The 26,870-nt window shown below is 44.9% G+C and overlaps 1 protein-coding gene across 2 annotated transcripts; it reads left to right on the top strand.

The window, feature by feature from the left end:
* The first annotated feature begins 664 nt into the window (after positions 1-664).
* nr4a1 (nuclear receptor subfamily 4, group A, member 1) lies at positions 665-22,595 on the top strand. 2 transcript variants are annotated; one of them, XM_066708233.1, is made up of 7 exons: positions 665-1,439; positions 17,043-17,821; positions 18,361-18,490; positions 18,651-18,814; positions 19,452-19,654; positions 19,922-20,100; positions 20,252-22,595. In XM_066708233.1, exons 2-7 carry the CDS (start codon positions 17,045-17,047, stop codon positions 20,506-20,508), a joined length of 1,710 nt encoding a protein of 569 aa, XP_066564330.1. In that variant the 5' UTR covers positions 665-1,439; positions 17,043-17,044; the 3' UTR covers positions 20,509-22,595. The 2 variants fall into 2 exon arrangements, with proteins under 2 accessions (XP_066564330.1, XP_066564329.1); XM_066708232.1 differs by lacking the exon at positions 665-1,439 and adding an exon at positions 12,933-13,087.
* The last annotated feature ends 4,275 nt before the right edge of the window (positions 22,596-26,870 follow it).

Raw genomic sequence — 26,870 nt, 5'->3', positions numbered from 1 at the left:
CACTTATTAATTGAAGTGATTTAGGTATATTCCTGATATTATTATTATTACACCGATTATGATGATTAAGATTACTATATAGGCTATATAAGTCTTCAGATGAGAAGCGCATCCGTCAGCACACATCAGTGAAGATATCTGAGCGTGATGTACACTGGGAACTCGCTCTCATTTCCATTATGAATGCGGTTACACTTCTGCGCTCGGAAATGAAACGTCACACGATGGGACACAGAGACTGTGCACGATTTTAAAGGATGTTTGGTCTCATATCGCGTCATTTATTTCTCTACGATGCGTGACACATTTATATAGAATCATTTGAAAGCAGCTTATTAAGTGGCAGCAATGAGGTTTGCAAGATTACCATGAAAACGAATAAATGCGCCCCTTTAGAAAAATACAGGTTCTTTATACTATAATATTTTGTAATCATCTTCATTATAATTGCACGTCACTGAAGTCTGGTTGTATAACAGCCTCTTCTGTAAGCATGGAGGCATTCTTACTGTTCACAAACGTACAGGTGCACCCACGTCACTCCTTGTCTTCTGGATAGGGAATGGGCTCTATTGTTGCGTGGCTGGTTTGTGAAGGGCCGTCACGGGGCGGCGGCTGCGCTCTCCAGAAAACCGGATTTCCCTTTTTTCCGAGCCGTGCTATTAATACTCTGGCGGTGGGCGAATCGAGAGTGAAGGCCCACTGCGAAAGAGAAATGCGCGAAACGCCTCCAGCCACATTGAAATAGTCGGAAGCCGAAACAAAGGGAAAATGCAAAACGAAAACGCGTTATTTAGTTTGGCCATATTTGCATCCACTGTAAGAGACTCTTACAAACACTGTGAAAGGAGCTGCGCTTATCCCTTTGTGTCCACGCCACAAAGCAGACAAAAATGAGTGTTTTTTTTTTTTTTTTAATTTCCTCTCTTCGGCTGAGCTATTTTTAGCCCCTTTCACGTTTGTTTTCACAGGCCTCCCCTGCAGCCCGCTGATGTCACCGCCAGGGATTCCACCTACGTCAATGGAGCCCTCGATTGACGTCATCGGAGAGACTTGCCCCTGTTGTTCTGCGCTAGACGAGCGTCTGCGCATTCTCCGGCGAGGGAAAGTGCAGCGGCGGGGACGGGCGACACGGCTGGAAAAACGCCGCCGTCCGGGGGCATCGGATTACACAGGCGAGCGGAGGAACTCCTTCTTTTGCGGCTCGACTGGTTTCCCTGATGCAAAGCGCAATGGCTAGGAATCTGAAAGGGCCGATTCAGAGACAGGGGCGGCATTGTGATCGCAGGAGCGCTCGGAAGAGAAAGAGAAAGAGGGGCAGGGAGAGGTAGAAAAGGAGAGGTGCAGAAAGCGAGCCAGCTGTGCAGGGAGAGACGCGGCGCTGGAGCGGTGCGTGTCCGGCCGGCGCTGTTAGAGCAACAATGCGCTAGTCTGAGGGAGTGAGTATGAACGGACTCCTCTTTTTTATGGACGAAATGAAATAAATACAAAACGTTTATGGGTTTTGAGAATACTGTATTTTATTGTGCTCTTTACTCTTTATTTAACTGTTGGTATTGACTTTAATGGCAAGGGTAAGCATTTTGACAATAATTCATTAATTCCATTGATTTATTTATTTATTAGTAGATGCCCTTACCCATCTCTCTCTCTCTCCCTCAAATATATCTAGTTCCAATCATCAATCAATCCATTTTTATTAACTATAACAGTCTTTGCAGGTTGACCACAGAGCCCTTTACAGATTGAATATAAACAAACACATACACATTATATATATAATGAAACAAAATAAACCATTCTTCATGGATGAGAGAAAATATAAAATCTCCTATTCATGGCAGATTGCAATAGGAGAAAATACATCTCTGGGGGTCCACGGTTTAAGGTCTAGGCCTAATGGTTGCCTCCCCTGCAGGCAATATAATTTTATGATACAGCAGCAAGGAGATCAGAAAGTTCTTAAACGGTGCTGCCAGCTGTGGTCTTGCCTCTGGGGGGGCGTCTCGACAGACCTTTGGGTCGCAGATGACACCCAGGTTCCGCGCCATCTCTTTGGGGATTAATTGATGGAGTCTGTTTGTTGGGTATGATTTAAACCAGGACAGGACATGGTGAGATAAGCCAAAAAGGTTTTCTAAACGGTATATCAAGATTTGATGGTCAATTGTGTCAAAAGCCACACTTATGTCTAGTAAAATAATAAGTGACACCCTAAATTGGAGTACTGAAACACGTCCTTTAATACTTTAAATAGGGCCGTTTCAGTAATGTGGCCAGAGCGGAAATCTGATTGAAATTTTTCATAAATGTTAGCAGAAAAGTTTGCAAATTTCTTGCAACGTCTTTCTTTATAACCTTAGACAGGAAGGGAAGATCTGAAATAGGTCAGTAGATTTTAAGTGAATTAGAGTCAGTGTTCGATTTTTTTTTTTTTTTTTTTTTTTTTAAGGAGTGGTTTAATTACAGCAGTTTTGTAGGATTCAGGAACAGCGCCTAAGGATAGAGAGGTGTTAATAATATTGTGTATTCGGTGGATAATGAATGGCAGGTAGGTATAGGGTATAGTGCACAGGTAGTGGTTTTCATATTAGTAATTAAGGAAATAAATTCCTGATGATTCACTAAGTCAAACAATTCCAAGGTAGGAAAGGACTGCATGTGCTAGCTATAATATCCGTTTCCACAGTCATCTCAGATGATAGTGGGAGGGATGACCTTTGAGGGATCTGCCTGCTGATTGGTTAGTGTAGCTATTGTTAAAAAGAAATACAGTTAGAATAGTAGGCAGTGTCTGTTGTTACACCAAGCAGCTCAAAGGTAATAAGGCAGTGATCTGAAATCATCCGGTTTTAGGGTGATGTTGTTAGGTTATGAATCTCAACCCCAAAGTAATAACTAGATCGATGAAGTCTAATTTCTACTTGATGAATTTAAAAAGTTGTGTAGATAGGTTTGGTGGACAGGCGCAGGTCTGTGTGGTAGATGGTCTATAGCTTTACTGGTAATGTTGCATCATTGTTACCACGGCATGTATAGATGTGGACCCCTGCAAAATTAAATTCTACTTGCATACATATAAATTGGAGATCATAATGCATTTACCCGGACTAGATATGCACATTTTGATATCTGTGGCAGTGGATAAAGGAAGCATGCAATAACATTATGGGGTGGACTCTAGAGCACAGGGTTCAATCCCAGGTGGGGGGCACTGCTGCTGTACCCTTGAGCAAGGTACTTTACCTAGATTGCTCCAGTAATGCCCAGCTGTATAAATGGGTAAAATGTAAAAAAATAATGTGATATATTGTAACAATTGTAAGTCACCCTGGATATGGGTGTCTGCTAAGAAATCAAGTAATAATAATCATTACTGGGCCATATCGATATCTAGCTTGTATCTAGCCACTAGACAGCAGTGTGTGAATACCACCATGCAATCTAAATCTTATTGACGTTTGCCAACATCTCTGCGTACTGTCATTGCACTAAACTATGTGTGTGGGAGTGAGAGATTCAATATCTTCAAAATCAAGGAGTGCCTTTTTTCTAATGGCTTTCCTTCAGGTACGGAAAGACAAGTTCCGAGTTTGAAACATTAAACAGGACTAGGCCAGCTTTCGTCTCGCACGACTTGTGAAATAGTGTTTTACTTGCTGTGTGTAGGTGTTTGCACTTCTGTTCTTCCATGAACCAGGGCACTCCTTTAACAGTCAAGTGAGTTCAAATTTGACTCAAATTACTATCAAATCTTAACACTGGATATAATTTGAAGATAATGTTATTCTGGGATTAATTTATGATGATGGTGATTATTATTATTATTATGTATAAACCTAAATTGCTTTACAGTTAGGGACTTGCTTCACCTTCCACGGCACTGATAGTGCCCCCAGCTCACCACAGTGCAGATCAGGCAGAGAGAAGAGACGCCACAGAGCAAGTGAAACTACAGGGTGATATTTTAATTTATTAAGCCATATTGAGAAAACTTCTTCTGGAGATTAGCCAGGATGCTGGGTGTAGGAGCCCTACTCTTTCAGATCCTTAACGAGTGCAGAGACTCAGGACCTCAGCTTTGTGTGTCATCTGAAATCGGCTTTGAATAGCTAGAGCAGATCGGAGCCATCATGCAGTCACACAGGAATATGAATAAATGTCAGTGCCTACATTAACTTGCTCTTGGCGATGGAAGAGCCAGCTTGGATGGCTGTACTCGGTGCTGCAAAGAGGACTGATCAGGTAGCTGTGTATTATAAGGAGGGGGAATCCCGCGGTCAGGGCTCAGCGGCTCGCAGAGACTCAGTTACTTCATTGCTATGCCCACATAACCCGGCAGAGACCCATATGACTGCCCGCTGTATGTGGAACACTAGACATCAGTGGGTTCGAAAGTCATATATGGCCAACTTCACACACAGCCCTCAAAAATCTTAACTTTTCAATACATTGTTTTTCTGTCTTAGAGTCAAAAGTCCATTGACTTTTGTTCAACACCATTATAGTTCCTTAGTGGAACTGAATCACTGCCTTACTAAAATAGTGTGTGACAATTGTATTGTCCTTCCTTCGACCCCATTTTGAAGACCTCCCTAGCATATTACCAACTGTCCCTCACAGATAGTTGTGTGTGTGCGTAGTCATCGCTGGTATGTACCGCCCCCTTGACTAAGCCAGTTCTGTTTACTGTTTCTCTTATGCCTGGTTACAGTATTACTGCAGCGTGAGTCTCAGGACACTTGTTTTCCCTGCTATAAATAAGGATATCATCACTTCACCTGTTACTGCATATTGATAAGTAGTAAATGGTGACTGGTTCTGGAAATGAGTCTGAAAACTAAAATCACTGTACTGTCCCTACTATTGTCTATGTATGTAAGGAGATGACCTCATCCAGGGCAACTTTCAGTTTACACTAGAAACATTTGTAAGCATTACAAAAGTGCTGTAATACAATCTGTACAACATACCATAAGCAGACATCCCAGTACAAAAAGGGTGCTAAAGGGAGGGGAAGGTGTAGGAGCAGTTACAATAAAACAATAGAAATGCTAACAATACATAAGGAAGCATAGTTTAAGAAATTGCATAACAGCAAAAGTGCTGAGCAGCCCAGGGTTTATTTAATACATAATATAAGACCTAATTAGTATAATAATAATAATTTATTCATTTACTAGCTATTTTTAGATGCCCTTACCCATGGTGATTTTCACCCTACGAGAGAAGAGTGAGACTAAGGTTTTGACCACACAGAGATTGAGGCCTGCTCGCAAATGGCAAATTACAGACTTTTTCCCTATTGCGTTGTGATGCATATGTTGGGGAAATTGGCTTCTGACAGTGAAATGAAACTGCCACGGGGTTTGGGTTTGTACTTTCATGCTTTGTTGGCCGGCCAAGTCACAACTCGAGCGCACGTTTACGCACTTTCACAAGGGAACGGCTGGGGGACCGTGGAGGCAGCCGGGAGGGATGCCGGACTGTAATGCGGTTCAGTGTAGCGATTGTGACCTAAACACACTGCTGTGTCACATACAAACATCCCGCAGTCCGAACGCTGTCAGACCTGTGTGTTTACTCCATGAGCAACAAGTGTATAAACACAGGGAGCAGAAACAGACACAAGCACATGTAGCAGAATACTGTAGGTGACCTTGAACCTGTGTGTTTTTTTTAATTTTTTTTTTTTAATTGTTACGTATACAGCACTGTCCTCCCAGTTCTGGAGATAGCTGGTTGGGATCCCTAGAGGGTCTTTGTCCAGCTGAGGCTATAAAAGAACTCAGTGATTCTCCCATTGGCAGCCTTTGGTTTATCCATGACAAAACAAGCAAAGAAGCAGGTCAAGGGATGGATTTGTTTACCACAAATTTGTTTTCAAACTTGTTAAACACTCATGTTTTAGAACACAAAGCGAAACCCAATAAGATATTATGGGTAGACATATTTCGGGTGTTGATTTTATTAATGCCAGAAACCAGGAGGGGATTGTACCAGACGTATCCCACAATGCAACCCGAGAGGTTCTTTGGGGATAGGATAAATTGGTCCTGCCGATCATTTTTCCACAGCACGGTGAGAAATAAGTCTGTAGCCGTGGAAAGGCAGTAAACAACCCTGCCAGTGTGAATCCCCAGTGAAGGAGCGGTGCGCGTGGTTGGCGATTCACTGGCCTGATGCACCCGGCCACTTTTAGCTCACGCCATTCTCTCAGTGTCCCCGTAATTGCTACTAAGTGTGTGGATGTAATCGCCAACACGGAGAGGCCTTGGGGCCTGCAGGAGGGCTGGCTGTCAGTGAAGCTTATTTAATACTGCTCCCAACAGAGAGTTACACTCAGGCTCAAATGTCAGCGTGCCCGTGACAGCTCTCTGAAACCGAATGCCGGGTGGGTTGGACCTCCAGGGAGATGAGCAGCATGCTGGGGACAGAAAAAAATTATTTAGATATATTTTTGCAGGCTGACCCTGTCCAGGACATTGGTATTTTAAGTAGATCGAGGAGGACACACTACACACCCCCACCCACGCACCCACCATAAAGCCACATGCGATTGGTCTCTCTAGGTGATCTCAAGTTTAAAGCCCCACTAATGTGTTTTTTTTTTTTTTACCGCAGCTCCGTGCTAGGAAGTCATGGGATGCACTTAAAATAACAGCTGTGTTGGCCTATACAGTATGTATGCCTGCCCTTCTGTAGAAGTATATGTCCCTGTGCATATCGACACACTGTTATGGCTCAAGTGCCTCTCTCTCTATGCAGGGTCATGTGCTCTGTAAAGGTTGTTTAGTTTTTTTTTTGGTTGTTGTGGGTCTTTTGCATGCTTATTGTGATATTTTGTATCACGTACTGCTGCCAGAAGAGATGTAATGATGAGGGACAATAACCCTCCTTAGCCATCTATCACCAGGATTGGAGCAGTCACAATGCCTAGAAATGACCTTTCTCCACATAACCCATACCCTATATTGTGACCTTTTATCTTGCATCTTGTGAGAGCTCAGCCAGTTCACTGAATTCTTTCGGTTACATTGAAAAAGTGCCGTGTGATAAATTCTGCCTGCATATGACACAAAGCACTGGCTTCGTCCTTCCAGACAAGCATCAGATTATACGTGCGATTGTTACGGTGATGTCACCCAACTACACTTGGTAGAATGTTCAAACACTGGTTTTTTTAGGGCCTAGGGGCTTTGGGGTCTACACTAGTTCCTCAGGACACTGGTAGCCACAATGTCCATTGGCTTGCATCGTGGCATCACTCTGATTTTCACTGCAGTCCAGTAGCGCTGAAGCTGAATTGGCCTGGATCACTTGTTTGCAGAGACCCTAAGTGGACAGTTGACAAGCAGAATCGCAGCAGAAAGGTGATTCCAGGCAGGGGGTTGGCGGGCGCTGTCGTCGAGTTAGAGGAACACTGTGCGAGCGCAAACATTGCCCCCAGGCTGCAGTGTTTTATTTCCGATGGGAGAACACGAGCAGCTGGCCTGCAGTTTGAAGGGCCAGGTCACCCTCATTGACACCCCCCAAAGCCCTCACTGACAGCCCCATGTACACTGTGCCCCCCGCCCTCCCCAGGCTGAGGTAGATGAGATTACGGCCCGTCCACACACCCACCTGGAGCAACACAGAACATTTCAAAGAGGATGCCCTCAGGGAATCTGGCGCTGCTAAAATTAGCTTCTCCATTTAAGGCATCCAGACGTATTGCCCCCATGGAGAGATGCCTCAAATGCCAGCCCGAAAGCATTATTCCACTTTAACTACTGGAAGGGCTGCATTCGAGAGCGGAGCTGAACCAGAAATGGCACCAATACTGGTTACATGCATTCCACTCAACATGGAGAATATTAACTATTTCAGGCAGTGAGATTATTTTCAATAGTATTCTATTGTGTGTGTGTGTGTGTGTGTGTGTGTGTGTGTGTGTGTGTGTGTGTGTGTGAAGGACACTGTTTGATACAACTGATAAAAATGTACAGTTAGGGCATCAGCCAAAAGTGGACTGACAATCGAATGCGAACAGACATCTTTTGGGCTTTTTCTGGTCACTGCAGCTCCCGTGACTCACAAGCCTCGCAAGGGTGCCTTACGGTCTTGGTCTCGCTGTCGGGTTGGCTGTGCATAGCAGGTGTACAAATATTGACCCATAGCTTCCCCAGCAGATGAGTGCCTGAGTCAGCAGGGTAAATAAGCATTACATCTGAATGCGGAGGCGTCCTGCAGGGATCTCGTGATGCTGCGTGGGAGTCCAGCTTCCATTGATAAAGGAAATGGGTTATTTTCGTGCGTTGTTCATACAGTATCCATGGTATGGGATTATTTGCTGGGCAACAATCAACTTTAGTACCTTGGTACATTTCTGAACTGTAGTTGAAGGGAGGGTGTGGTGTCGCAAGACTGGTGGAAAAACTAGTGGAAACCTGACCCCAAATGGCTACTTGGATTGCTTATTTTGAGAGGGGTCATTACATGTAGTGCACTGACTCACAACCCTGGAACTAGAGAGCCTAAATCTGTCAGGTTTTAGAAGTCTTTCCTCTTAACCGAAGTCAGCTCAATTGGATGATCGAGAGACTAGTTGGAATGGGTAAAACCAGAAGACCTTGTAGTTTACCAGAGCCTCAGTTAATCTAAAAAATCCAGTAGAAAAAGGTTTAAAACAGGGAAAAGAAAAAAAAGTTCACTTTCCCTAAGAAGCCAAAGGAAGAACAATTAATCAGTGTAGGATTTGGGACAAAAGGCACTTTTTTCTCATAGTATTGCTTTCCACCTCGGGAATACAACTCTGCGATCCAAGGACATGATTAGGGGGAGAAAAGTGGGTCAGGAAGTCATTTTATTACCTTGCAGATAGGCTGTGAGGTTCCCTTAATCAGCACGACAATGGGGCACTGTGCTGCGACGTGATCTGAATACTGCTCTAGTGCATTGCTTTGGAAAGGCAGACAAATAAAAACAACTTGGGAATCGTCCAACTTGTAACCAGCAGGCCGACCCAAAGCGTGGAATGAACAGGAAATGAGCGTGAAGCGCTGAGATAAATGCAGGCCTAGCCTGGCGTCTGTGTCCTTATCTTTTACCTAGCGTCAATGCAAATTAAGTCTCGTGTCCAAAGGTGCAGGAGCTGCTCAGTTTGATTGGAGAAGAAAATGCAAAGCAGTCACTTGGGCCTGTCGCCTCTGTTTTTAAAGCAAATATTTATGGTCACGTTGATTGGTTGTTATCTGTTCAGGAAGTGCGCGTTCGAGCGGGGTCCTTTTTCCAGCTGATAAGGCAAGGAGGGAAACCAGTGAAAAACTCCGTCTGACTGTGAGCTTGGGTTTCCGGATGCACTAATCTCAGTGCCTGCTGGTTAGATTGTTATTGGCTGTGTGTGTGCGTGTACATGTGCATGTGCGTGGTGTATGTGTAGGGTGCATCTGAACATGTGAGAGTGTGGAAACGTAGTAATATCAAAATGGTGACTAAATGTGGGAAAACCTCACCACAAGGATAGTATCTAATAAAAGCAGGCAGTATTGTGAGAACTTCCTCAATTTGCAAACTGGCTTTTAAACAATTAAATATACTTTTTTTTTTTTAACAAAGTAAAAGTGCCTGATTTGTTTCATTTCTTGGCATTAACCCTATGTGTAGTTTTGCTGGACTGGAGTTAGTAAATAAAAATAGAGTGATAGCCCCCACAAATATAAAAAGACAACATGTTTGCTTGTGTGTGTGTGTGTGTGTTTAAAATTCATGATCATTAATCATTTTGCCCCTTTTTTATGTGGACCCAGTGACTGCATTTTTCGCCAGGGCCAATTCAGCTTTCAACAACTCTGCAAAATACATCTTTGTTGAGTATACATAAAGGATCAATACATAGTAAATTAAATCAAATGAATCATTGAATAACACTGTTTCAAAGAAAATGTGTGAATACTTTTCAGATACAACTGTGAGTTCTGGGCCAGTAATCAAAGATTTTATCTGTTTGAACCACTAAACTGTAATTTATTTAACAGTTTTTGAAACAAGGTATTTGCAACTATGTATTTAATTTAAGAACATAAGAACATAAGAAAGTTTACAAACGAGAGGAGGCCATTCGACCCATCGTGCTCGTTTAGTGTCCATTAAGATCTAAGTGATCCAAGGATCCTATCCAGACTATTTTTAAATGTTCCCAAACTTTCAGCTTCTACCACATCGCTGGGGAGTTTGTTCAGATTGTGACGACTCTCTGTGTGAGGAAGTGTCTCCTGTTTTCCGTTTTGAATGCCTTGAAGCCCAATTTCCATTTGTGTCCCCGGGTGCATGTGTCCCTGCTGATCTGGAAAATTTAGAGGAACTAGATCATAACTTACTATTTCATGTGCTTTTTTTTATCAATCAGACTTTACTTTTGGGACCTATTTATCTATCTATATCTTTAAATTGGCTTAAATCTGATTTTAATTTTTTTCATGTCATTTCATACTGTATGATACCTTGTGTGCCTGTGTTGATGAAACTTGCATTACAGCATTTTGAGATATTGTTTAAAAGATATAATGATTATTATTATTTTAAGTTGCTAACTTTGGTCAGCAGCTGTACTTTGTGATCTGGGATGCTACCACAATAAAGGAGGAGACTGGTTTTTATACTGTCTTTCTTCAGATCAGGCTGTCGATGGCACAATGGGGTCACAAACGTTCTAGGCTAAATCCTAAAGAAGATATCATGCCCAGAAGGCCTGACATGTCTTTCTCGATTAATACAGAACAAGGCTGTGTGATTCCTTAATAGATAGTGACTGGAATGTAACAGTCAATCCTTGATGGGCACCAGAACTGTCCTGGGGCACCAGCTGGACAAAAACCCCTTTGAGTGAATGAAAGGCTCTTTCTGTAAGCAAGCTTCGGGGGGTTGTTGTGGTGTTAGGGAGTATCTGCTTCCTGTGACTTAGTTCTCAATGCCAAAAAATATGATGAACACAAAGATTTGATGTTACTGTTCCGATTCTTACTTGTATGTTGTTTGTAAGAAGTAGTTTGCTGGGGCCTTGTTTTTGCCATGTTAAAATGAGTTTATATCAGAGCAGTACAACACCTAGCACAAAATGAAGCAGGCACCAACACAGCAGTCATTGGAAGCTCTGCTTTGTGTGTTATGCAGGGCCTGCCGCAGATGCTTGGTTTGGGGTTGGAATACTTGAAAATATGAGCTCAAATGTCATGTGCTTACTATGACTGCACCTGGTGCCAACCTTTCCACTTTTCACTTATCACAGCAGATTGGCTACTACCTGCATAACAAAAAGGGAATGAAATAAAAATCTGAGAAGGCTAGGTGAAACACTTGTCTAATCTTGTTCTGTCTTATGTTTCGGTTGAGAGCACCTACCTGGCATATGTAGAGTGCCTCCACCACCCACTACCCCTGCCTCTCTGGCTGGTTACCTCTTCAGTCTCACATTGAAGTGAAAGGAGCAAGTTTCGGGCAAAGCAGCCTACGTCACCGAAAAATAGCTTTCATCACATGCACGCCAAGGCTATTGTATTTGACTGAACTCATTTCTCTAAATTAGTGCATACTGTACTGACTGTAATGCTGATTCATAGTACCTGGATTCTTAGTTCTTCTTTTGTCTTTTATGTCGTTTGAAAAAAATATTCTAATAACAGCAGGCAATATTACAGTTTTTCCCTAATATACACATTTGGTAATAATACCCAATGGATTCTCACTCAACATAGGGGTAAAGCGTCTCATTGCCCACAGAGGAAACATTTGTAAACATTTGCTTAGCTGTGTCATCATCGTGTTGGGATGGGAGCATTAGTGACCGAGTGACGCCCACAGACGCGCACAATACGAGCCTGCCATGAACACACACGCATCCATGTGCACATGCGGAGGGAGGGCTAATTCAACACAGTGTCGAAGTGTGCAAAGGGAAGCCCGTCAGTCGCATTGTTCCAACTGCGGGTTAAACTGTCACTTTTACAATCGGCACAGGCGAAGTGAAAGAAAAAAAAAAGTTTCCACTTCTTCATTTGCGCACATAGACATTGCAAAAGGACGCGACAGAAGCCGAAACATTCGTTGGCCGTTTATTCCTTGAAATATACATGTTGGTCCTTAAAAATAGTAAAGCGTGAGTCACTATTTCGGGAATAAGATGTTGTATTTAACCTGCTGTGTATTTTGAAGGAGTTACCCGTAGGCTATGATCTCAATAACTAAGCACGATATTGACCTCCTGGCTCTGTATGTGTGTGTGCTATTTTAGCTTTATTAATATAGGTTATATTCTATACATGTGGTTTTCCATTGTGTATTGTGATTTAGAATGTCCTTTTAACGAAATACGTGAACATCCTTAGAGACGAACTGCTCTAAGGCACTATATATGACATTTGTATCTCGCTAAAACACCGTAATGTAACACACTGCCCGTGGGCTTCACTCTCCCTCTTTTGTCAACAAATAAAAGCGACAGCAGTAACAGTGTAACAAGACGGGGGATCCCTTTGGATTCAGGACATCCTCGCCATCGCGCACCAAAACACTACCCTCCCCCTGTCGCGCAGCACTGTACTTCTATATTAAACACTTTCCCGTATTACAGTGTCATTCATTTGAGAGTTATCCTTTTTTTTTGCTTTCCCGGTGCCTATTTGTGTCATCGCTTGCCTATATTTAGCCCATTCCAGGCAGTAATAGCCCCGCGTGTGTAGCCCCGCCGCTCCGAGGCTATTTTTAGATCAGATAATCCGCCCGGCGCTTGCGTCAATGGAATCCCGAGTGTGCGTCAGTGACGAGGACGTCGGTCCCGGACGGCGCCTATTGGCCGGCGGCCGGAAAGCGTCCCCGCCCCTTTGCCTTACTTGGTGCGTGCCGCCTGGAGCGCGAGCGCTTGCGACGTCATTGGAACAATAAAATTGGCTGCGGGAGGAGCGCAGGAGCAGACAGCTGAGAGACGCCGAGCGGCGGGGAGTGTGTCACAGAGGTACAGAGGTACAGTACGGACAGTTTACATACTGGGGTATCACTTGGAATACGGACCTATTGCTTGAATTGCCGACAAAAAGAGGAATATATAAAGCAGGTAGGCAGCTATACATTGGTTGTTCTTTGTGTGCATCTATTGAATGTGTGTGTTTATGAGTATATGTATGCATTATGATTTGTCTAACTTACCAGTATGACCACTTCTTCATGTATAGTGCAGACCTTTACTGGACTGGCATGAATGGACTACTTAGGCGGTAGTGGGCAACTGTTTAATATAATAAGAGGATAACGAGAGCCTGTTAGACGCAAATAAACGAAACATTGGCGAAAGTTATGGATATTTACTTAAGTGATTCGGGTAGTGCAGAAGCTTTATTTTATTTTTTAAGAAAAAATAAGTTTTTACATCACACTTTGCAAGACAAAATAGTGTTCACTGCGCCTTTTGATAGATAGGACTGGCACACAGGTGAACACTAACCGACGCGCAGTATGCACGCAAGAAGTTCCTTACTGAAATACTTTTTAATTCAAGCTTGACATTGTGTTTTCATCGGTGTCTAATCCACTATTTGCAGTATTATCGATACACTTCTGAAAGCAAAGCAATAGACCGCTATGAATGTCGGCATTACCTGCGAAGGGCAAATTAAGGGCAAGACTGACCAGCTCTCGTTATTCCTGAGATCAGACTGAATATACGACAGGGGTGTTAGGTGACCGTGCAGTGCTACTGTTACCGAGGTGTTTTAGGGGTGTAAGGGTACGGTGCCCAGCTCGTGTGCTGCGGGTTTAAGCGCAGGAACGCCCGTTGCACAGTACAGGCGCAGTCAGCGAACCGGACCGCAGGGGCTGCGCTGCGCTGCGCAGGCTGACAGCTGCCGCTTGCGATCGGCTGGCAACTTGCACAGGATATAAACACAATGGACTTTGGGGGCGCTAATTGGATTGGTTGTATTTATTATTCACCAAATTACATATATGTACAAGTAAGTTTGAAATAATAACAATAATTAACGTTGAGGTCTGAATCTTTTTGTTTATCTATTGTTTGTTGTGTTTTGTCCGTCGGAAAATGCCAGTCCTACTGTGTGATTAATATGTAGGTCGTGGTTTGTGGACGCTCTACGTAGGCTATACCTTTTATTTATATAATTTTATATTCAAATAGATATAGATGGATAGAAATCGGCGGTTTTCTCTTGTAGATGGCAACAGGGCGGATGGAAATATAAAATATTACACCTGAAAATATTCTTAAGGAGCAAAGACAGGGTTTTATTATTATTATTATTGCTACTTCTTATACACGTTTTTTCAAAACGTGGAAAAAATCTCAAACGCCCATTATCAGAGCTTAATGCAAATACGTAATATCCGCACACTTCAGGCATCGGCTCATAAAAAAACTTGTATTATTATAACATGGAAATAGTTCAGCAATCTTAAACAGAACATAAATCACAAAGTTATTCTTTAAATGCGTGCATTATTTGTACTTGTAATAATGACGTCTTTATTCAAATTGCATTACTTCTGTACCGCGTACCTTAAAGAGTAAGGCGTGCTTATGTTATAATAAACCAAAGGCACGATGCGTAAACAATATGACGGATCTAGATCTAGATCGTGGGTGCACCTGTGTGTGTGCTTTATATTGAGAGTCCAGCATTGTTGACTTGAGCCTGGGGTTCCTGTCTGCCTGCCATTGTTATTGTTGGGAGTGTCAGTGTCCAGGGAGCAGCAAAGAGCACGGAGGCTTTATAAAAAAACACACACACACGCACCTCAGCAATATAATAAGCTACTGAAGATCTATATTAAAAAGCCGCTCTTGTCTGGAGCAGTCAACAGAGTATAACTAATCGCCCTGAGAAAGCCTCACTTGACTTTAGATTACACGCCCCAGTCACTGTAATTCACACCCAACATGTGATTAATTATGTCATATCTGTGTTACTGCGAGTGATTGATAAACGATTAGGTGGGAAATCCTTTATCTTCTCGCTGTCGAAGAAAGCACAGAACTAAGAGCTCAGGGTGCTGAAGAGCAAAGCGAGCAGGGAGGCCGGGCCAGACGCACGTAAAAAAGCCACACGAAAACCGTTCAGTTTGCAGATTCTCACGGCTGTGGGAGTGTTTTTAACGACGTGGATGCTAGCCCAGCGATCGGAAACACAATGGCACTTTTTCATCACCTTTTTTCTTTTTTTCCACTTTTCTTCTCCTCCTCTTAACCCCCCCCCCCCCCCCCCCCCCCCCCCACGACTCCCCCAGGATCCCTCGGTTTCCTTCAATTGATTTATTGTACACCCGCAGTAGGAGGCAGGTTGTTCCATTTTTGTGTGTATCTGATTTGTCTTATCGAACTCTAACTTACACTGTTTGCTCACAGGTCTTGTTGTATAGTGGCAATCTAAGACATTGCTCTTGTGTCCCACTGTGACAAAAAACGATTTTGACAGCCAAGGGAGCAGAGAACTTAACCGTATAGAGTAGTGTGCAAATCGGTTAGATATTTTTACAACTTCTGCTCATTGCATTTGCCGTGCTAATGAAAAGCTTAACCAAGAATCCCGGAAAACTACCCAAACTGGCCTAGTATTGATGGTGTGGTTTAATCTTTCATGTTTAATAATCTTTATTTAATAAGATTGCAGTGAGTTTAAAAAAAGTGATGCATTTTTGGTAGTGTGGCAGTTGCCAAAAAAGATACATTTTGAAGTTTGTACATGAAATTACCAAATCTACCAAATAGTATGTGCCCTGGCATTAAATTACTCGTCTGGTTCAAGTTCTTACTCTTATTCAATTAGCAAAAAAATATAATTTGTAATCGGAGCATCCCCATAGAGAACTTGTGGAGTATGGACAGCCAATGGGTATCAGCACTACAATAAGAATACTAAGCAGATAAGATTTTGTCAGATACTCTTGCTTTTGAAATGTACAGATCAGGGAAAGTATGATCCTGACCTCGGGGGGCAGGGGGGGGCACGGGGGGCATGGGTATCACTTTTCTATGTAGGTTAAAGAGGTGTTGGTGGAAAGTGGAAAGCCAAGCATTTTCCATTTTGAAAAAGTTTTCCCTTTTCAAGTTGGTGAAGAACTGAAGGTATTGAAAGGCAATTGATGTGGTGTAAATAATATAAGTTAAAAGAACCATTGTAAAACATGCATATATTTCAGCCTGTGCCTGTGTGTGTGTGTGTGTGAGAGAGAGAGAGAGAGGTGTGGGTATTGAATCTGGTTTACATTTGATCATGACAGTGACATTGTTCACACTTTCTGTTGTGTTGAACCGTCTGTGTGAGGGTTGGTAAGTGGGTGGTTCAACGGACCATTGAGGAGCGTCTGGAGCTCTCTGCAGTCTCATGTACAGTGCTACATCACACTGGTGAAGCAAACTGGCAGTAAATAAACAGCCTTCTCACTATAGAGCCTCTCCCCCTGCTCTCTGCCTACACCTCTCTGCTCCTCGAGCCTCTAAGCTCCATGCAGCCGGTCTGAAAACCAACCCCTCACTCCATGTCTTTTTATTTTATTTTTTTTGGGGGGGGGTGCTGTGTTTATAACAGCAGGCTTTCCACAACATAGGTGTGTAAAGCAAACCGCCACCCCTTTCCTCACTCCCTCTGCAGTCAGACACCCCCTCCCTCCCTCCAGCCTGATCCTGAGACAGCCTCTCTGCAAGGTTGTGTTGGAATCTCCTGGATGAGAGAGTAAATACTAATAAAACCTGAGCCCCAGAAATTGGCCCCCGGCAGTGCTGAGGGAGAGAAACTGCTAAACACGGCTCCCCTGCTGTGCGCTCGTTCTCAGCCGGGTGCTAATTTAACACCCCAAGCCTGCCAGCCGCTGCAGTCACACCCCACTGCGCATGAGGAGTGGCTCTTGTTGACAAACAGGTGCGGCACTTCTGCCTCGTCAGTCTGCCCCTGATGTGAAGGGCAGGAAGCACCAAACCGTTTCACACTGCGCTAGTGTGGCTCCTGAGCTTCCTCTCTTGACCTGCAGCCTAACCCTCCCTCTCTCTCTTTTCTCTCCAGAGATGCCCTGTGTTCAAACCCAGTATGCAACTCTGTCCTACGAGAACTATAACCCCGAGTTCCTGAACACCGACTTTAGTGGCAAGTTGGCCATGGACCTGAGCAGCCAGCGGGACCAGCTGTCTGCCCCCTCACTGCCCAGCTTCAGCACCTTTGTGGATAGCTACACGGGCGAGTTCGACGCCTACCTGTGCCAGATTGCCGCAGCCTCCACCTCCCCCCCTGCCGGCGCTGGCCAGCCAATGGCCTTTAAACTGGATGACTTCCAGGTGTATGGCTGCTACCCTGGGAGCTTCCTGGACGAGACCCTGTCCTCCTGTGGCTCAGACTACTATGGCAGCCCCGCCTCGGCTCCCTCCCCCTCCACTCCTGGCTTCCAAACCCAGCCTGTGTCGGCCTGGGAATCCCCTTTCAGCCCCTACTCTCCCTCCCCGGCCTGCTGGGGCACTGACAAAACCTCCCTCCCCCAGGCACCTTCCTTCTTCACCTTCAACCCCCCCACCGAGCAGCTCTCCCCCCTCGGTCAGCAGCAGCATCCAGCCCCGCTGCTGGAGCAGGACCCCTTCTCACAGCCCCAGCACTCCTCCCCCCTCTCCTTTACCCCCCTGGCCCTGGACCAGGCCTCGGTGGATGGCGCAATGCTGATGGAGGGGCCCCTGTCGTCGCCCAAGGCCCGCAGTCCCGGCTCCAGCGAGGGCCGCTGTGCGGTGTGCGGGGATAGCGCCTCCTGCCAGCACTATGGTGTGCGAACCTGTGAGGGCTGCAAGGGCTTCTTCAAGGTGAGGGCTGTGCAGACATGTCACTACTGTGGAGTTTAAAATGAGGCTTTGCCTGGGCAATCTCTCCCATCTGTCTTCAATTATTCATATAATTATGTAGCAGATGCCTTTCTCTAAAGCACAGTCACAAACATGCAATGTCCTACATACATAATGTTACAAGGGCACCATCATCACAGTGACAATAAATCCAGATGTGGTTAATAAAATTAGGATATAAAAGAAGATTATAAGTCTACGGGCCTATTCCAAATGCATCAAAAGGTGGAAAGACACAGCAGTTCTGAGGTAATAGCTGTATAGTACTTGGGGGCTTATTTGTTAAATTGACCAAATTGTCTGTCCAGTGCAAAACCCTATACAGCGGAATAGATTTAACCTGCCTCTTCATGCCGTTGAAGCCAGTGCTACTGAACACTGTGTAACACAAATATACTGTGCAACACAACTGGGAGAGAGTGCCCCAGCCCAGGTGAAACGCACAGAACCACTCCATACTGCACCACAGCTCTGATCTGTTTTGTCTCCGTCTTTTACAGCGTACTGTACAGAAAAACGCAAAATATGTGTGCCTAGCCAACAAAGACTGCCCGGTGGACAAGCGGCGGAGGAATCGCTGCCAGTTCTGCCGTTTCCAGAAGTGCCTTGCTGTGGGGATGGTCAAAGAAGGTACGTTTAGTTGCATGCCCACCTTTTCAATTATGAAATCACTCCATATGGGGGAAAGGCTATAATAGGTTGTGGAGACAAGGACAAGTCACCTATCAGTGAATGACCCCAAGGTATTGCCTGACTAGCCTGCTAATCAAACCCTCTCTCTCCCTTTCAGTGGTAAGAACTGACAGCCTCAAAGGTCGCAGGGGTCGGCTGCCATCCAAGCCAAAGAATGTCCAAGACCACCTGTCCACCGCCCCCCCCATCAACATCATTGCCTCCCTAGTCCGGGCGCACATCGACTCCAACCCCGCCATCGGCAAGCTGGACTACTCCAAGGTAACTAGACTAGCTGCTACTCAATACACACCTGTCCAGACTGCCCCTGAAACACCATCCCCCTCCTGGCCAATATGGCCCCCAACCTTGAATGCACCCTTTTAACCCTCACATACCTTCCCCCCACCTTGTAGCTTATACCTTTATTGCTCTCTTGCCTTTGATCGTGATGTTTGTCCCCACATGAACCTGTGACCTGTCACCACATTTCTGCTTACACTTGAACTACGCCCCCTCCAACACTTTCACTGTGTTCACACGACTTCAGTATAAATTACTGCAATTAGGACATATTTAACATAATTCTGTGTTCTACTGTCAAGTGCCTCTGTGAAATTTGCATAATGCACAACCTCTCCTCAAGCAAAGGTGTTGGCTAATGTATAAACAATAATAAAATGAATGAGAGTGCGTCTCCTCAGATGTCTGAGGCACAAAGTACTTCATTCCTGTAAATCACTGCACTACTACTAGGTTCCTTTAAGGTCAACACAGTCAAGTCAGGGCTTGCTGAGTCAGTGAGGTTGTTGTAGAGTAATAACGCCTGATCGTGTACATCTGTAGGTGTGAATTGAACTCCTACTGTTGTACTGCAAGTGTATTTCTGACTTCCTCCGGCTCCTCTCTCTGCCCACAGTACCAGGAGACGGTGGCCAGCCTGTCAGATAAGGAGGACGCCAGCGACATCCAGCAGTTCTACGACCTGCTGACTGGCTCCATGGACGTGATCCGCAAGTGGGCCGAGACCATCCCGGGCTTCACAGCCTTCTGTCCTGAGGACCAGGAGCTGCTGCTGGAGTCGGCCTTCGTGGAGCTCTTCATACTCCGGCTCGCCTACAGGTACGTCCGGATTTTTGCTCCCTCGCCATCCTAATCGCCTCCCTATGCTCCCATCAGCTCGGACACAAGCCCCTTTCACACTAGCACACGAACCCAGGTCCTGACCCAATGGACACCATGTGGTAGTATGGGTAGAAGATGCAGGTGTGAAAGGGGCTGAAGTTTGATGGTCATGGCAGCAGCTTAAAGAGTCTGAAATGGTCATGGGGCTTTGATTGGGAGTCACGGTTGGCCGCTGCTTGACAGCCCTGTTCCCTCTGCCTGCAGGTCGAGCCCAGAGAAGGAGCAGCTGGTGTTCTGCAACGGGGTGGTGCTGCACCGCATGCAGTGTGTGCGTGGGTTCGGGGACTGGATCGACTCCATCATGGACTTCTCAAACAGCCTGCAGCGCATGAGCATCGACCTGTCCTCCTTCTCCTGCCTGGCTGCCCTCGTCATCATCACAGGTGAGAGCAGAAGTTGTTCAGATACAGAATTGGCACAAATTGGGAATGAGAGTCCAGCTGAGGGGCAGGATGTGTAAATTGCCGCAGCTGTGGAGCAATGTTGATGCCACTATCCTGACCTGTGTCGTATTGCGATATTTCCTCCCTGCAGATCGCCACGGCCTGAAGGAGCCCAAGCGCGTGGAGGAGTTCCAGAACCGGCTGATCACCTGCCTTAAAGATCACGTGAGCAGCAGCGTGAGTGACCCTGGCCGGCCCAACTACCTGTCCAAGCTGCTGAGCAAGCTTCCCGAGCTGAGGACGCTGTGCACACAGGGGCTGCAGCGCATCTTCTACCTGAAGCTGGAGGACCTGGTCCCACCACCCCCCATTGTGGACAAAATCTTCATGGACACCTTGCCTTTCTGAGAGAGAAGGAATCCGCCATGCTTAATTGGAAAGCACTTACAGTTACAAAGGCAGGGCCCTGCCTCTCTCTGCCCCTCTGCGGAATGCACATGCTTACCTGGCTCCGCCTGTTCGGAATGCACTGACTGATTGGCCGAATGAATGACAGGTACCTTGCCCCGCCTCCTTGGGAGAAACCACTTTTACAATGAAAAGAGGGGAGGCAGGACGTTTGTTTTGACCTCTCATTTGTCACCTGGGAATTATAGTGAAACATTAATTTCAATTTTTTTTGTCTCCTTGCTGTAAAACTACAGAAGTGACCTTTTTTTATTTTTTCTCTTGGAGGATTACTTGAGGAATCCTGTTTGACAGTGACAGGAGGAACATTTTTGAGCATCTGTCTAAGGGTCAGCCATTGCTGGGCTTGAAAATGGCTACACACACTGCCGGGAGATGGGGGGGTAGGGGACTTTACAATATTGTACGCACAGCCTGCTGTACTCTGTGTGAGCGGACCATTAATTCAGACATAAGCAGTATTAGAGCTGGTACTAGTACAAATGGTATGGGCCTCCCCTCCCCAAGAAATCTGTACCAATCCTCTCGCTGCATTGGTACAGCCTGAGCTGTCGCACAGGGGACGGGGCCATAAAGATTTGGTGACGGGGTTCAGCCTTAGTAGTGGCAGAGTGGGTCAGTCCTGTATTTTCAAAGCTAGCCTTGTGTTTGTAGCTCGCTGTGTTTCAGGCGTCTTGTCTTTCAACACTAGAGAGTGAGTGACAGGGGTCACAGGACCAGAGGGGGCCTTTGTGCTGTGCATGAAAGATCTGTGGGCTGTCAGAGTTTGGCCTGGGGGTGAAAATCCAGACCAGATACTCAGCCCAGATCCTGCGCCTGTTTCTCAGGGCTGTTCACCTGTAACCAGGCAAAACTCACCTGCTGGACGGACCTGTCTCTTAAAGCTTGCAAACTGCCACTTCCAAGCATGCTGAAACATTGTCACAGCTGCCATTCGTATTGGAGGAACACTGCTCTTACCTGCTTATCTCGTTGTGCGGCTGTTTACAGGAGCGGGAGCTGCCGAGCACACACCCTGACATAGGCCTTGGCCCAGCCTGTGGATACAGAGTCAGTACAGTGGTGGGGAACCCAAATTGCTGGAGGGCCACAGCGGTTTTGCAGTATTTCCAGGTGGTTGGCTGAACGAGGTGAAAAGAGACCTAAGAAAACCTGCAGCGCTGATTTGTGCCCCCCAGCACCAGGGCTCCCCAGCACCTGTGCTTGTGAATCAGAGCCCTCCTCACTTTGAGAGATGCTCTCCAGGCTCTTTCCGCACACGCCGAGCACAAAGCAAAGGCAGAAATGTTTTTTTTTTTTTTTTTTTAATCAAAATGTTGTTTCTTTTTGTCTTTTATGTTTTGAAAAGTCTTTGGGACTCAAATCCCAGCCTCCTAAAACGTGAAGCAGAACCTTCCACCCTTTGGCCACCAAAACGAGCAACGTCACTGCTTTTTTTTTTATGATATCTTAACAGTGCCTTACTGAAATCCATTCAATACATTCTCACAGTCACAGCCAGTCTTTATATCTTGTGTTCGTTGTCAACTGTGCAGACCCCCCGATCTCACGCTGCCTGATTCCTCTGATCTTAGCCTGGTTCAAAACCCATTACTTAGTACTTAGCCACTGCTAACCCTAACTTAATGATTTTTTTTTATACATACGAGAAGATAATGGGGAGGGGGCGGAGGTACTGTATATTTCAAGTGTTGCCTTAACAATATTCTCAGCAGGAAGAATATGTACAATTTTACTTTTCAAAGGACCTTCTCAGACATCTGAGGTTGCACGTGACAAAAATGTGACAGACAAAGAAAAACGATGAGCAGCTATGATCACTTAGTACAGCATTTTGTAACGGCTTGTACCTTTGTTAAGACTAATATAACTTCCTTTTTTAATGTATGTTTATCATATAATATATAAAGTATTTGTTTGAATATATTTGTGAAAGTTTTTTCAGTTTTATGGTTGTGATATGTTTTTTTTTTTTTTTTTCATGAGTATATATTTAATATTCAATTAAAAAGTTTTTAAAAGACTGATTTGGGTTTTTTGCAAAGTGGTTTATTTCATTAATTGCTGTGTCATTGGGTTTTTGAGTACCTCAGATCTTGGCAGACAAATGACTGCAAAGCATGGTTGGGTGTGCAATACCACTGTGGAATACAAACATGGACTACATGAGAAGAAAATGAACACTATTAAAATAAAGACAGGCAGCATTCAAAGGAGCTTTAACAAGAGCAATAGGCAGAACTCCCAGATTTAACCGACGTAATTCTCTGCAAAATTTACAGAACCTCTACCCTGAGAACAGAGATTACTTTGTATAGATTTAAACCAGGTATTCAAAATCCTGTGAGGATCCAATCCAAGTAACTACTGCCAGGCCAATAATGAAATCAGAGCTAGACGTCTGCAGTCTGATGTAGAGTGAAGGACAGTAAAGAGGCAGCAATTTATGCAATGCATTGTAGGTGTTTACAACAACCTGACTGTGTTAGACATGCTGATCCACTGAGACCCTTCAAAAAGCATCTTGATGAGGCTCTGGGTAGGAAGGCAATAGGAAATTAACAACCAGGAGTTACAAAACCCATCGGGCGAGTAACATTTCTGATATTCCTCAGCACTGGAGTCACCCTTGTGTGCAACTCTTGTGCTGACTCTGTTTAGAGTCCACCATCGATATAGAGGCTCATTTGACCTGTGACATCTTGTGTGCCATGTGAAATGTGTACTAGTAGGGATTCCCAATTAGACCCAGACATGGTACGAGTAGAAAGTATGCAATCATCATCTCAGGCTCAGGGTAGCCTGGACACAAACGGGGGCAGGACACCAAAAGACTCAGGAAGCGAAGAGACCAGGTCTGTGCCAAACCTGTTCCCCTTAGAGCAAAGGGCACGGGACTCACTGGCACACTTTAAGCCTAGCATTGTTGCATCAGGGATACAGGCAGTGCGGCCCCTGTGGTCTGGCCTGCTGGACAAAAGGCACCGACTTGCACTGAGTCTTAGGATCTGTGGTGTCAGTCATCTGATAAGGTGCTGGCAACCGGAGTGGAAAAAAATGCAAATCTGGACGGCAACGCAGAGACCCTTGAATTCGAGAGGCGTGCGACAGGCAGCCCAGTGAAGCATTTGAACTCTGCAAAGAAACGGTGGGGGGGGCTATCTGCTGTGTACAGAACGGTCAGGCCCAATGTACAGATAGGCCCTGTACCCTGTCCTAGTGCCATGTGTGGGATAACGTGTGCCCCAGTTCTCTTCCTAAATGAAAGGGGGGGGGCTCAGACAGTGCAGGGCCCAATAAGAGACTGCTGCAGGATCCAATAGTTTCCAGTGATCAAAACTTCACCGTTTTACTTCTGGTCACATTTTGCCCCCATAAGTCTACCTATAACATAACAGTCAGTGATATCATTTGTGGGCAATGCCACCATAACATAGATTTTTAAACTTTAAAAATTCACCTTCCCAAGCATAAGAACCCATCAACAACTGCACTTTTCCCAGCATTCTCTGCTTTACATCCCATGTCCACCCCCAAACTTTGCCCCTACAGCAGCTCCTTGGCTCATTCCACCTAGTGGGATGGAGGGTTGGGTTCAGCTGGCCTGGTACTCATGGCCAGGTTATCATTCCCTCAGTCAAGTCAAGGCCAAAATAAACTTTCTACATATGTCTACTGGAATTGTCCAAACTCTGGAAAAGGCCCAGTGGGTGGAATTTGACCACTACTGATATACAGAAGTAAAGTGGAGACATGACAGTTGTGAGTGATGCAGAGTGTTGTGACCCCAGAGTTAATGGCTCTGTGGAAAAAAGGGATTTACTGCACTAGCTATCCAAGCTCCCCCCACCCAATCCCTTCTCAGTTCACAATGCTATGTGACTCATGATATTCTTGCTTTCATGTGTACACTGAAGAGCATGAGGTACTGCGGCCTAGGGCCCTGGCATGCACGTCTCCATATGTGACATGACTCTGGCCAGCTGACAAATATATTCGTGGCAGTTCTGTACCATAGGAGCCAGTGACAGGAGAGGAATGCCCAATACGTCAGAACCCTCGAGGTATTCCCAGCTGAGCTCAAAGTTCATAGGATGGGCATTCCACAGAGGAGTTATAGCGGCCACTGTGACCTCACAATGAGTTGGGGGGAGTCGTTCAGCTTGGGTTCTGCCTGGAGCTTCAGCAGCACAGTGCGTTTTGTACTCTGTGCTTCTCGGGTTTGTCTGAAGAGCCCATGACACGCAAAAGTCACTGAGGGCATTCGAACAGGACAGGAGGGCAGCTTTTACAGTCTAAATTCTTCCCCCAGAAGAAGACATGAAAGAAACCAATTTGTCTGGCAGATGAGGAAAGAAATGTCTATGTCCTTAGTAACTGCAAAACTGTTTATGGTTATTATCATTATTTATTATTATTATTAATAATAATAATAATAATAATAATAATAATAATAATAATTACACAGACAATTCAAGAGATAACCCCCCCAATCAATTATACCAATAGAAAATTGATGGCCATGGCTGTGGGGGTTTTCTCCAGGCAAGTGTTTTTTTCCCACATCCCAACATAGGTTTCTGCATAGGTTTACTGGCTATTGATAATTGTGCTGTTGTTGTTGGTTTGTGAGTGAGAGAGATACTTATCAACCCATCTGGCCAGCATGGTGAGTTATAACTAGCAATCCCATATGGGGAGGCCTCATCCGAACACGTCTGGCATGAACTGGATCTGCAAAACTGGGAAAGAGACTCAGACCAGTTTTACTTCCTGCTGTTCGCATCTGGGAAATAAGCTATTTTAAATGTACAGAAAGTCACCGCTTTGCACGTGTAAGTAGAAAAAAAGCGAATTCGATTTGATGTTTAGCATCTCCCTATGAATTAATAAACGATATTGAGTAATTTGCTGAATACATAAATACACCAATAGCAATTGAGAAAGTAAACTCTTACATTCTTCCAATCCTAAATATATTATTTTATTTTGTTATACTGTATTTTATTTATTTACGTTGACTTGTTTTAGTTACAGGTTGATGCAATACACCATCCACAAAACGTGCATGTTTTATTATACTGCACAAAAGGCACTGCAAACCTTAAATGGGAATGAAGCAATATGACGTGTGCAACGCAAATCTTACGGTATGAAGCAGGAATTACTATTTTGTGAGCCGCGGTGGTCGCTCAGTGAAAGCGGCGGAAATTCTCTTGTCTCTGGATAAGTAAGCGATACACTTGTCTTTCGGGCATCGCACCTGTCAGGCGCTGAAGGCGCTGGAAATAGCCGGGGGAACCGTGACCTCAGGGGGCTAGCGAGGACGTGAGCGGACTAATTCTGTCCGCCCGGCCGCATGCACTGCACTCCACTCGGGCCTGAAAACACGGCCCCCTGGACAGGTCACGGGTCTGCAATGTCTCGGTGTTTTGTTTCAGGAGCCGGGTAATCGGGATGATTGGACGGACCGAGCATTTCGGGGGAGAAGAGAGTCACCCTGACATTGCGGGTCTAATTTTAAAGCCCTATAGTTTATCTGCTGCAAAACATCTTGTGTGTTTGTACTAGTTAAAAATAGATTCAAAATGCACCCGGTACTATTGCGTCTACAATTACAGCTACTATTAATACTAAATAATAAATATAAAAATGTGATATTTAAAATTATGTATTATGATTATTATTAACCATTAGACTATATACACACACACAGTTAGATTAATGACATGTTTTGTGCTTGCCTGGTTTGGGGAGTATATGGCCAGTGAATGGGGATCAGAAATAGACCTACTACCCCTACTAGCACCACCAGGCCTATATTATGCAACATGTGGAGCAAGAAGTGTGGCATCATGGCATACTAAATTCCAGATGTTTCACATGCCCCCAGATCACTGCTTTCATACCCGGCTACTTGTCACTCGATATTGTCAATTCAGCTTGGGACTCCAACCGTATCAATATCAATATCAGTTTCAAGTGTCTTTTTGCGGTTGTTTGGTTTGTCATGTTGTTTTCTATAGAGATACAAAGGTACTAATCTGGTCCATTTAATCCTGTGATTTGGTGGGCTGCTGAGCTGCTGTGAACCGGTCTTGCGCTCTCCATGTGTGTGTTTGCATGCATGTGCTTTTTTCAGCTGCATTGCGGCTGGTGCTAACATACTGTTTGGTCTCAGCCTTTGGGACAGATGGTACAGAACTGGGAGCCCTGAGGATGATATTTTTAGACACCCCCCCCCACACCATTGTCAGAGGTAAGCTCTGAAACTCGAACAGGCCTCTCGCTGCCTAATGACA

This window comes from Amia ocellicauda, chromosome 7 (genome assembly GCF_036373705.1).
Source record: "Amia ocellicauda isolate fAmiCal2 chromosome 7, fAmiCal2.hap1, whole genome shotgun sequence".
Classification (NCBI taxonomy): Eukaryota; Metazoa; Chordata; class Actinopteri; order Amiiformes; family Amiidae; genus Amia; species Amia ocellicauda.
The sequence above is the reverse complement of the archived record's forward strand: the minus strand, read 5'-3'. Positions and strand labels throughout refer to the sequence as shown.

Bases quoted from the DNA above. Each gene is read 5' to 3' on its own strand.
- nr4a1 (XM_066708233.1), top strand. From the start codon at position 17,045: ATGCCCTGTGTTCAAACCCAGTATGCAACTCTGTCCTACGAGAACTAT. The intron at 18,491-18,650 runs GTACGTTTAGTT...TCTCCCTTTCAG, and splicing joins TGTGGGGATGGTCAAAGAAG to TGGTAAGAACTGACAGCCTC. The intron at 19,655-19,921 runs GTACGTCCGGAT...CTCTGCCTGCAG, and splicing joins ATACTCCGGCTCGCCTACAG to GTCGAGCCCAGAGAAGGAGC.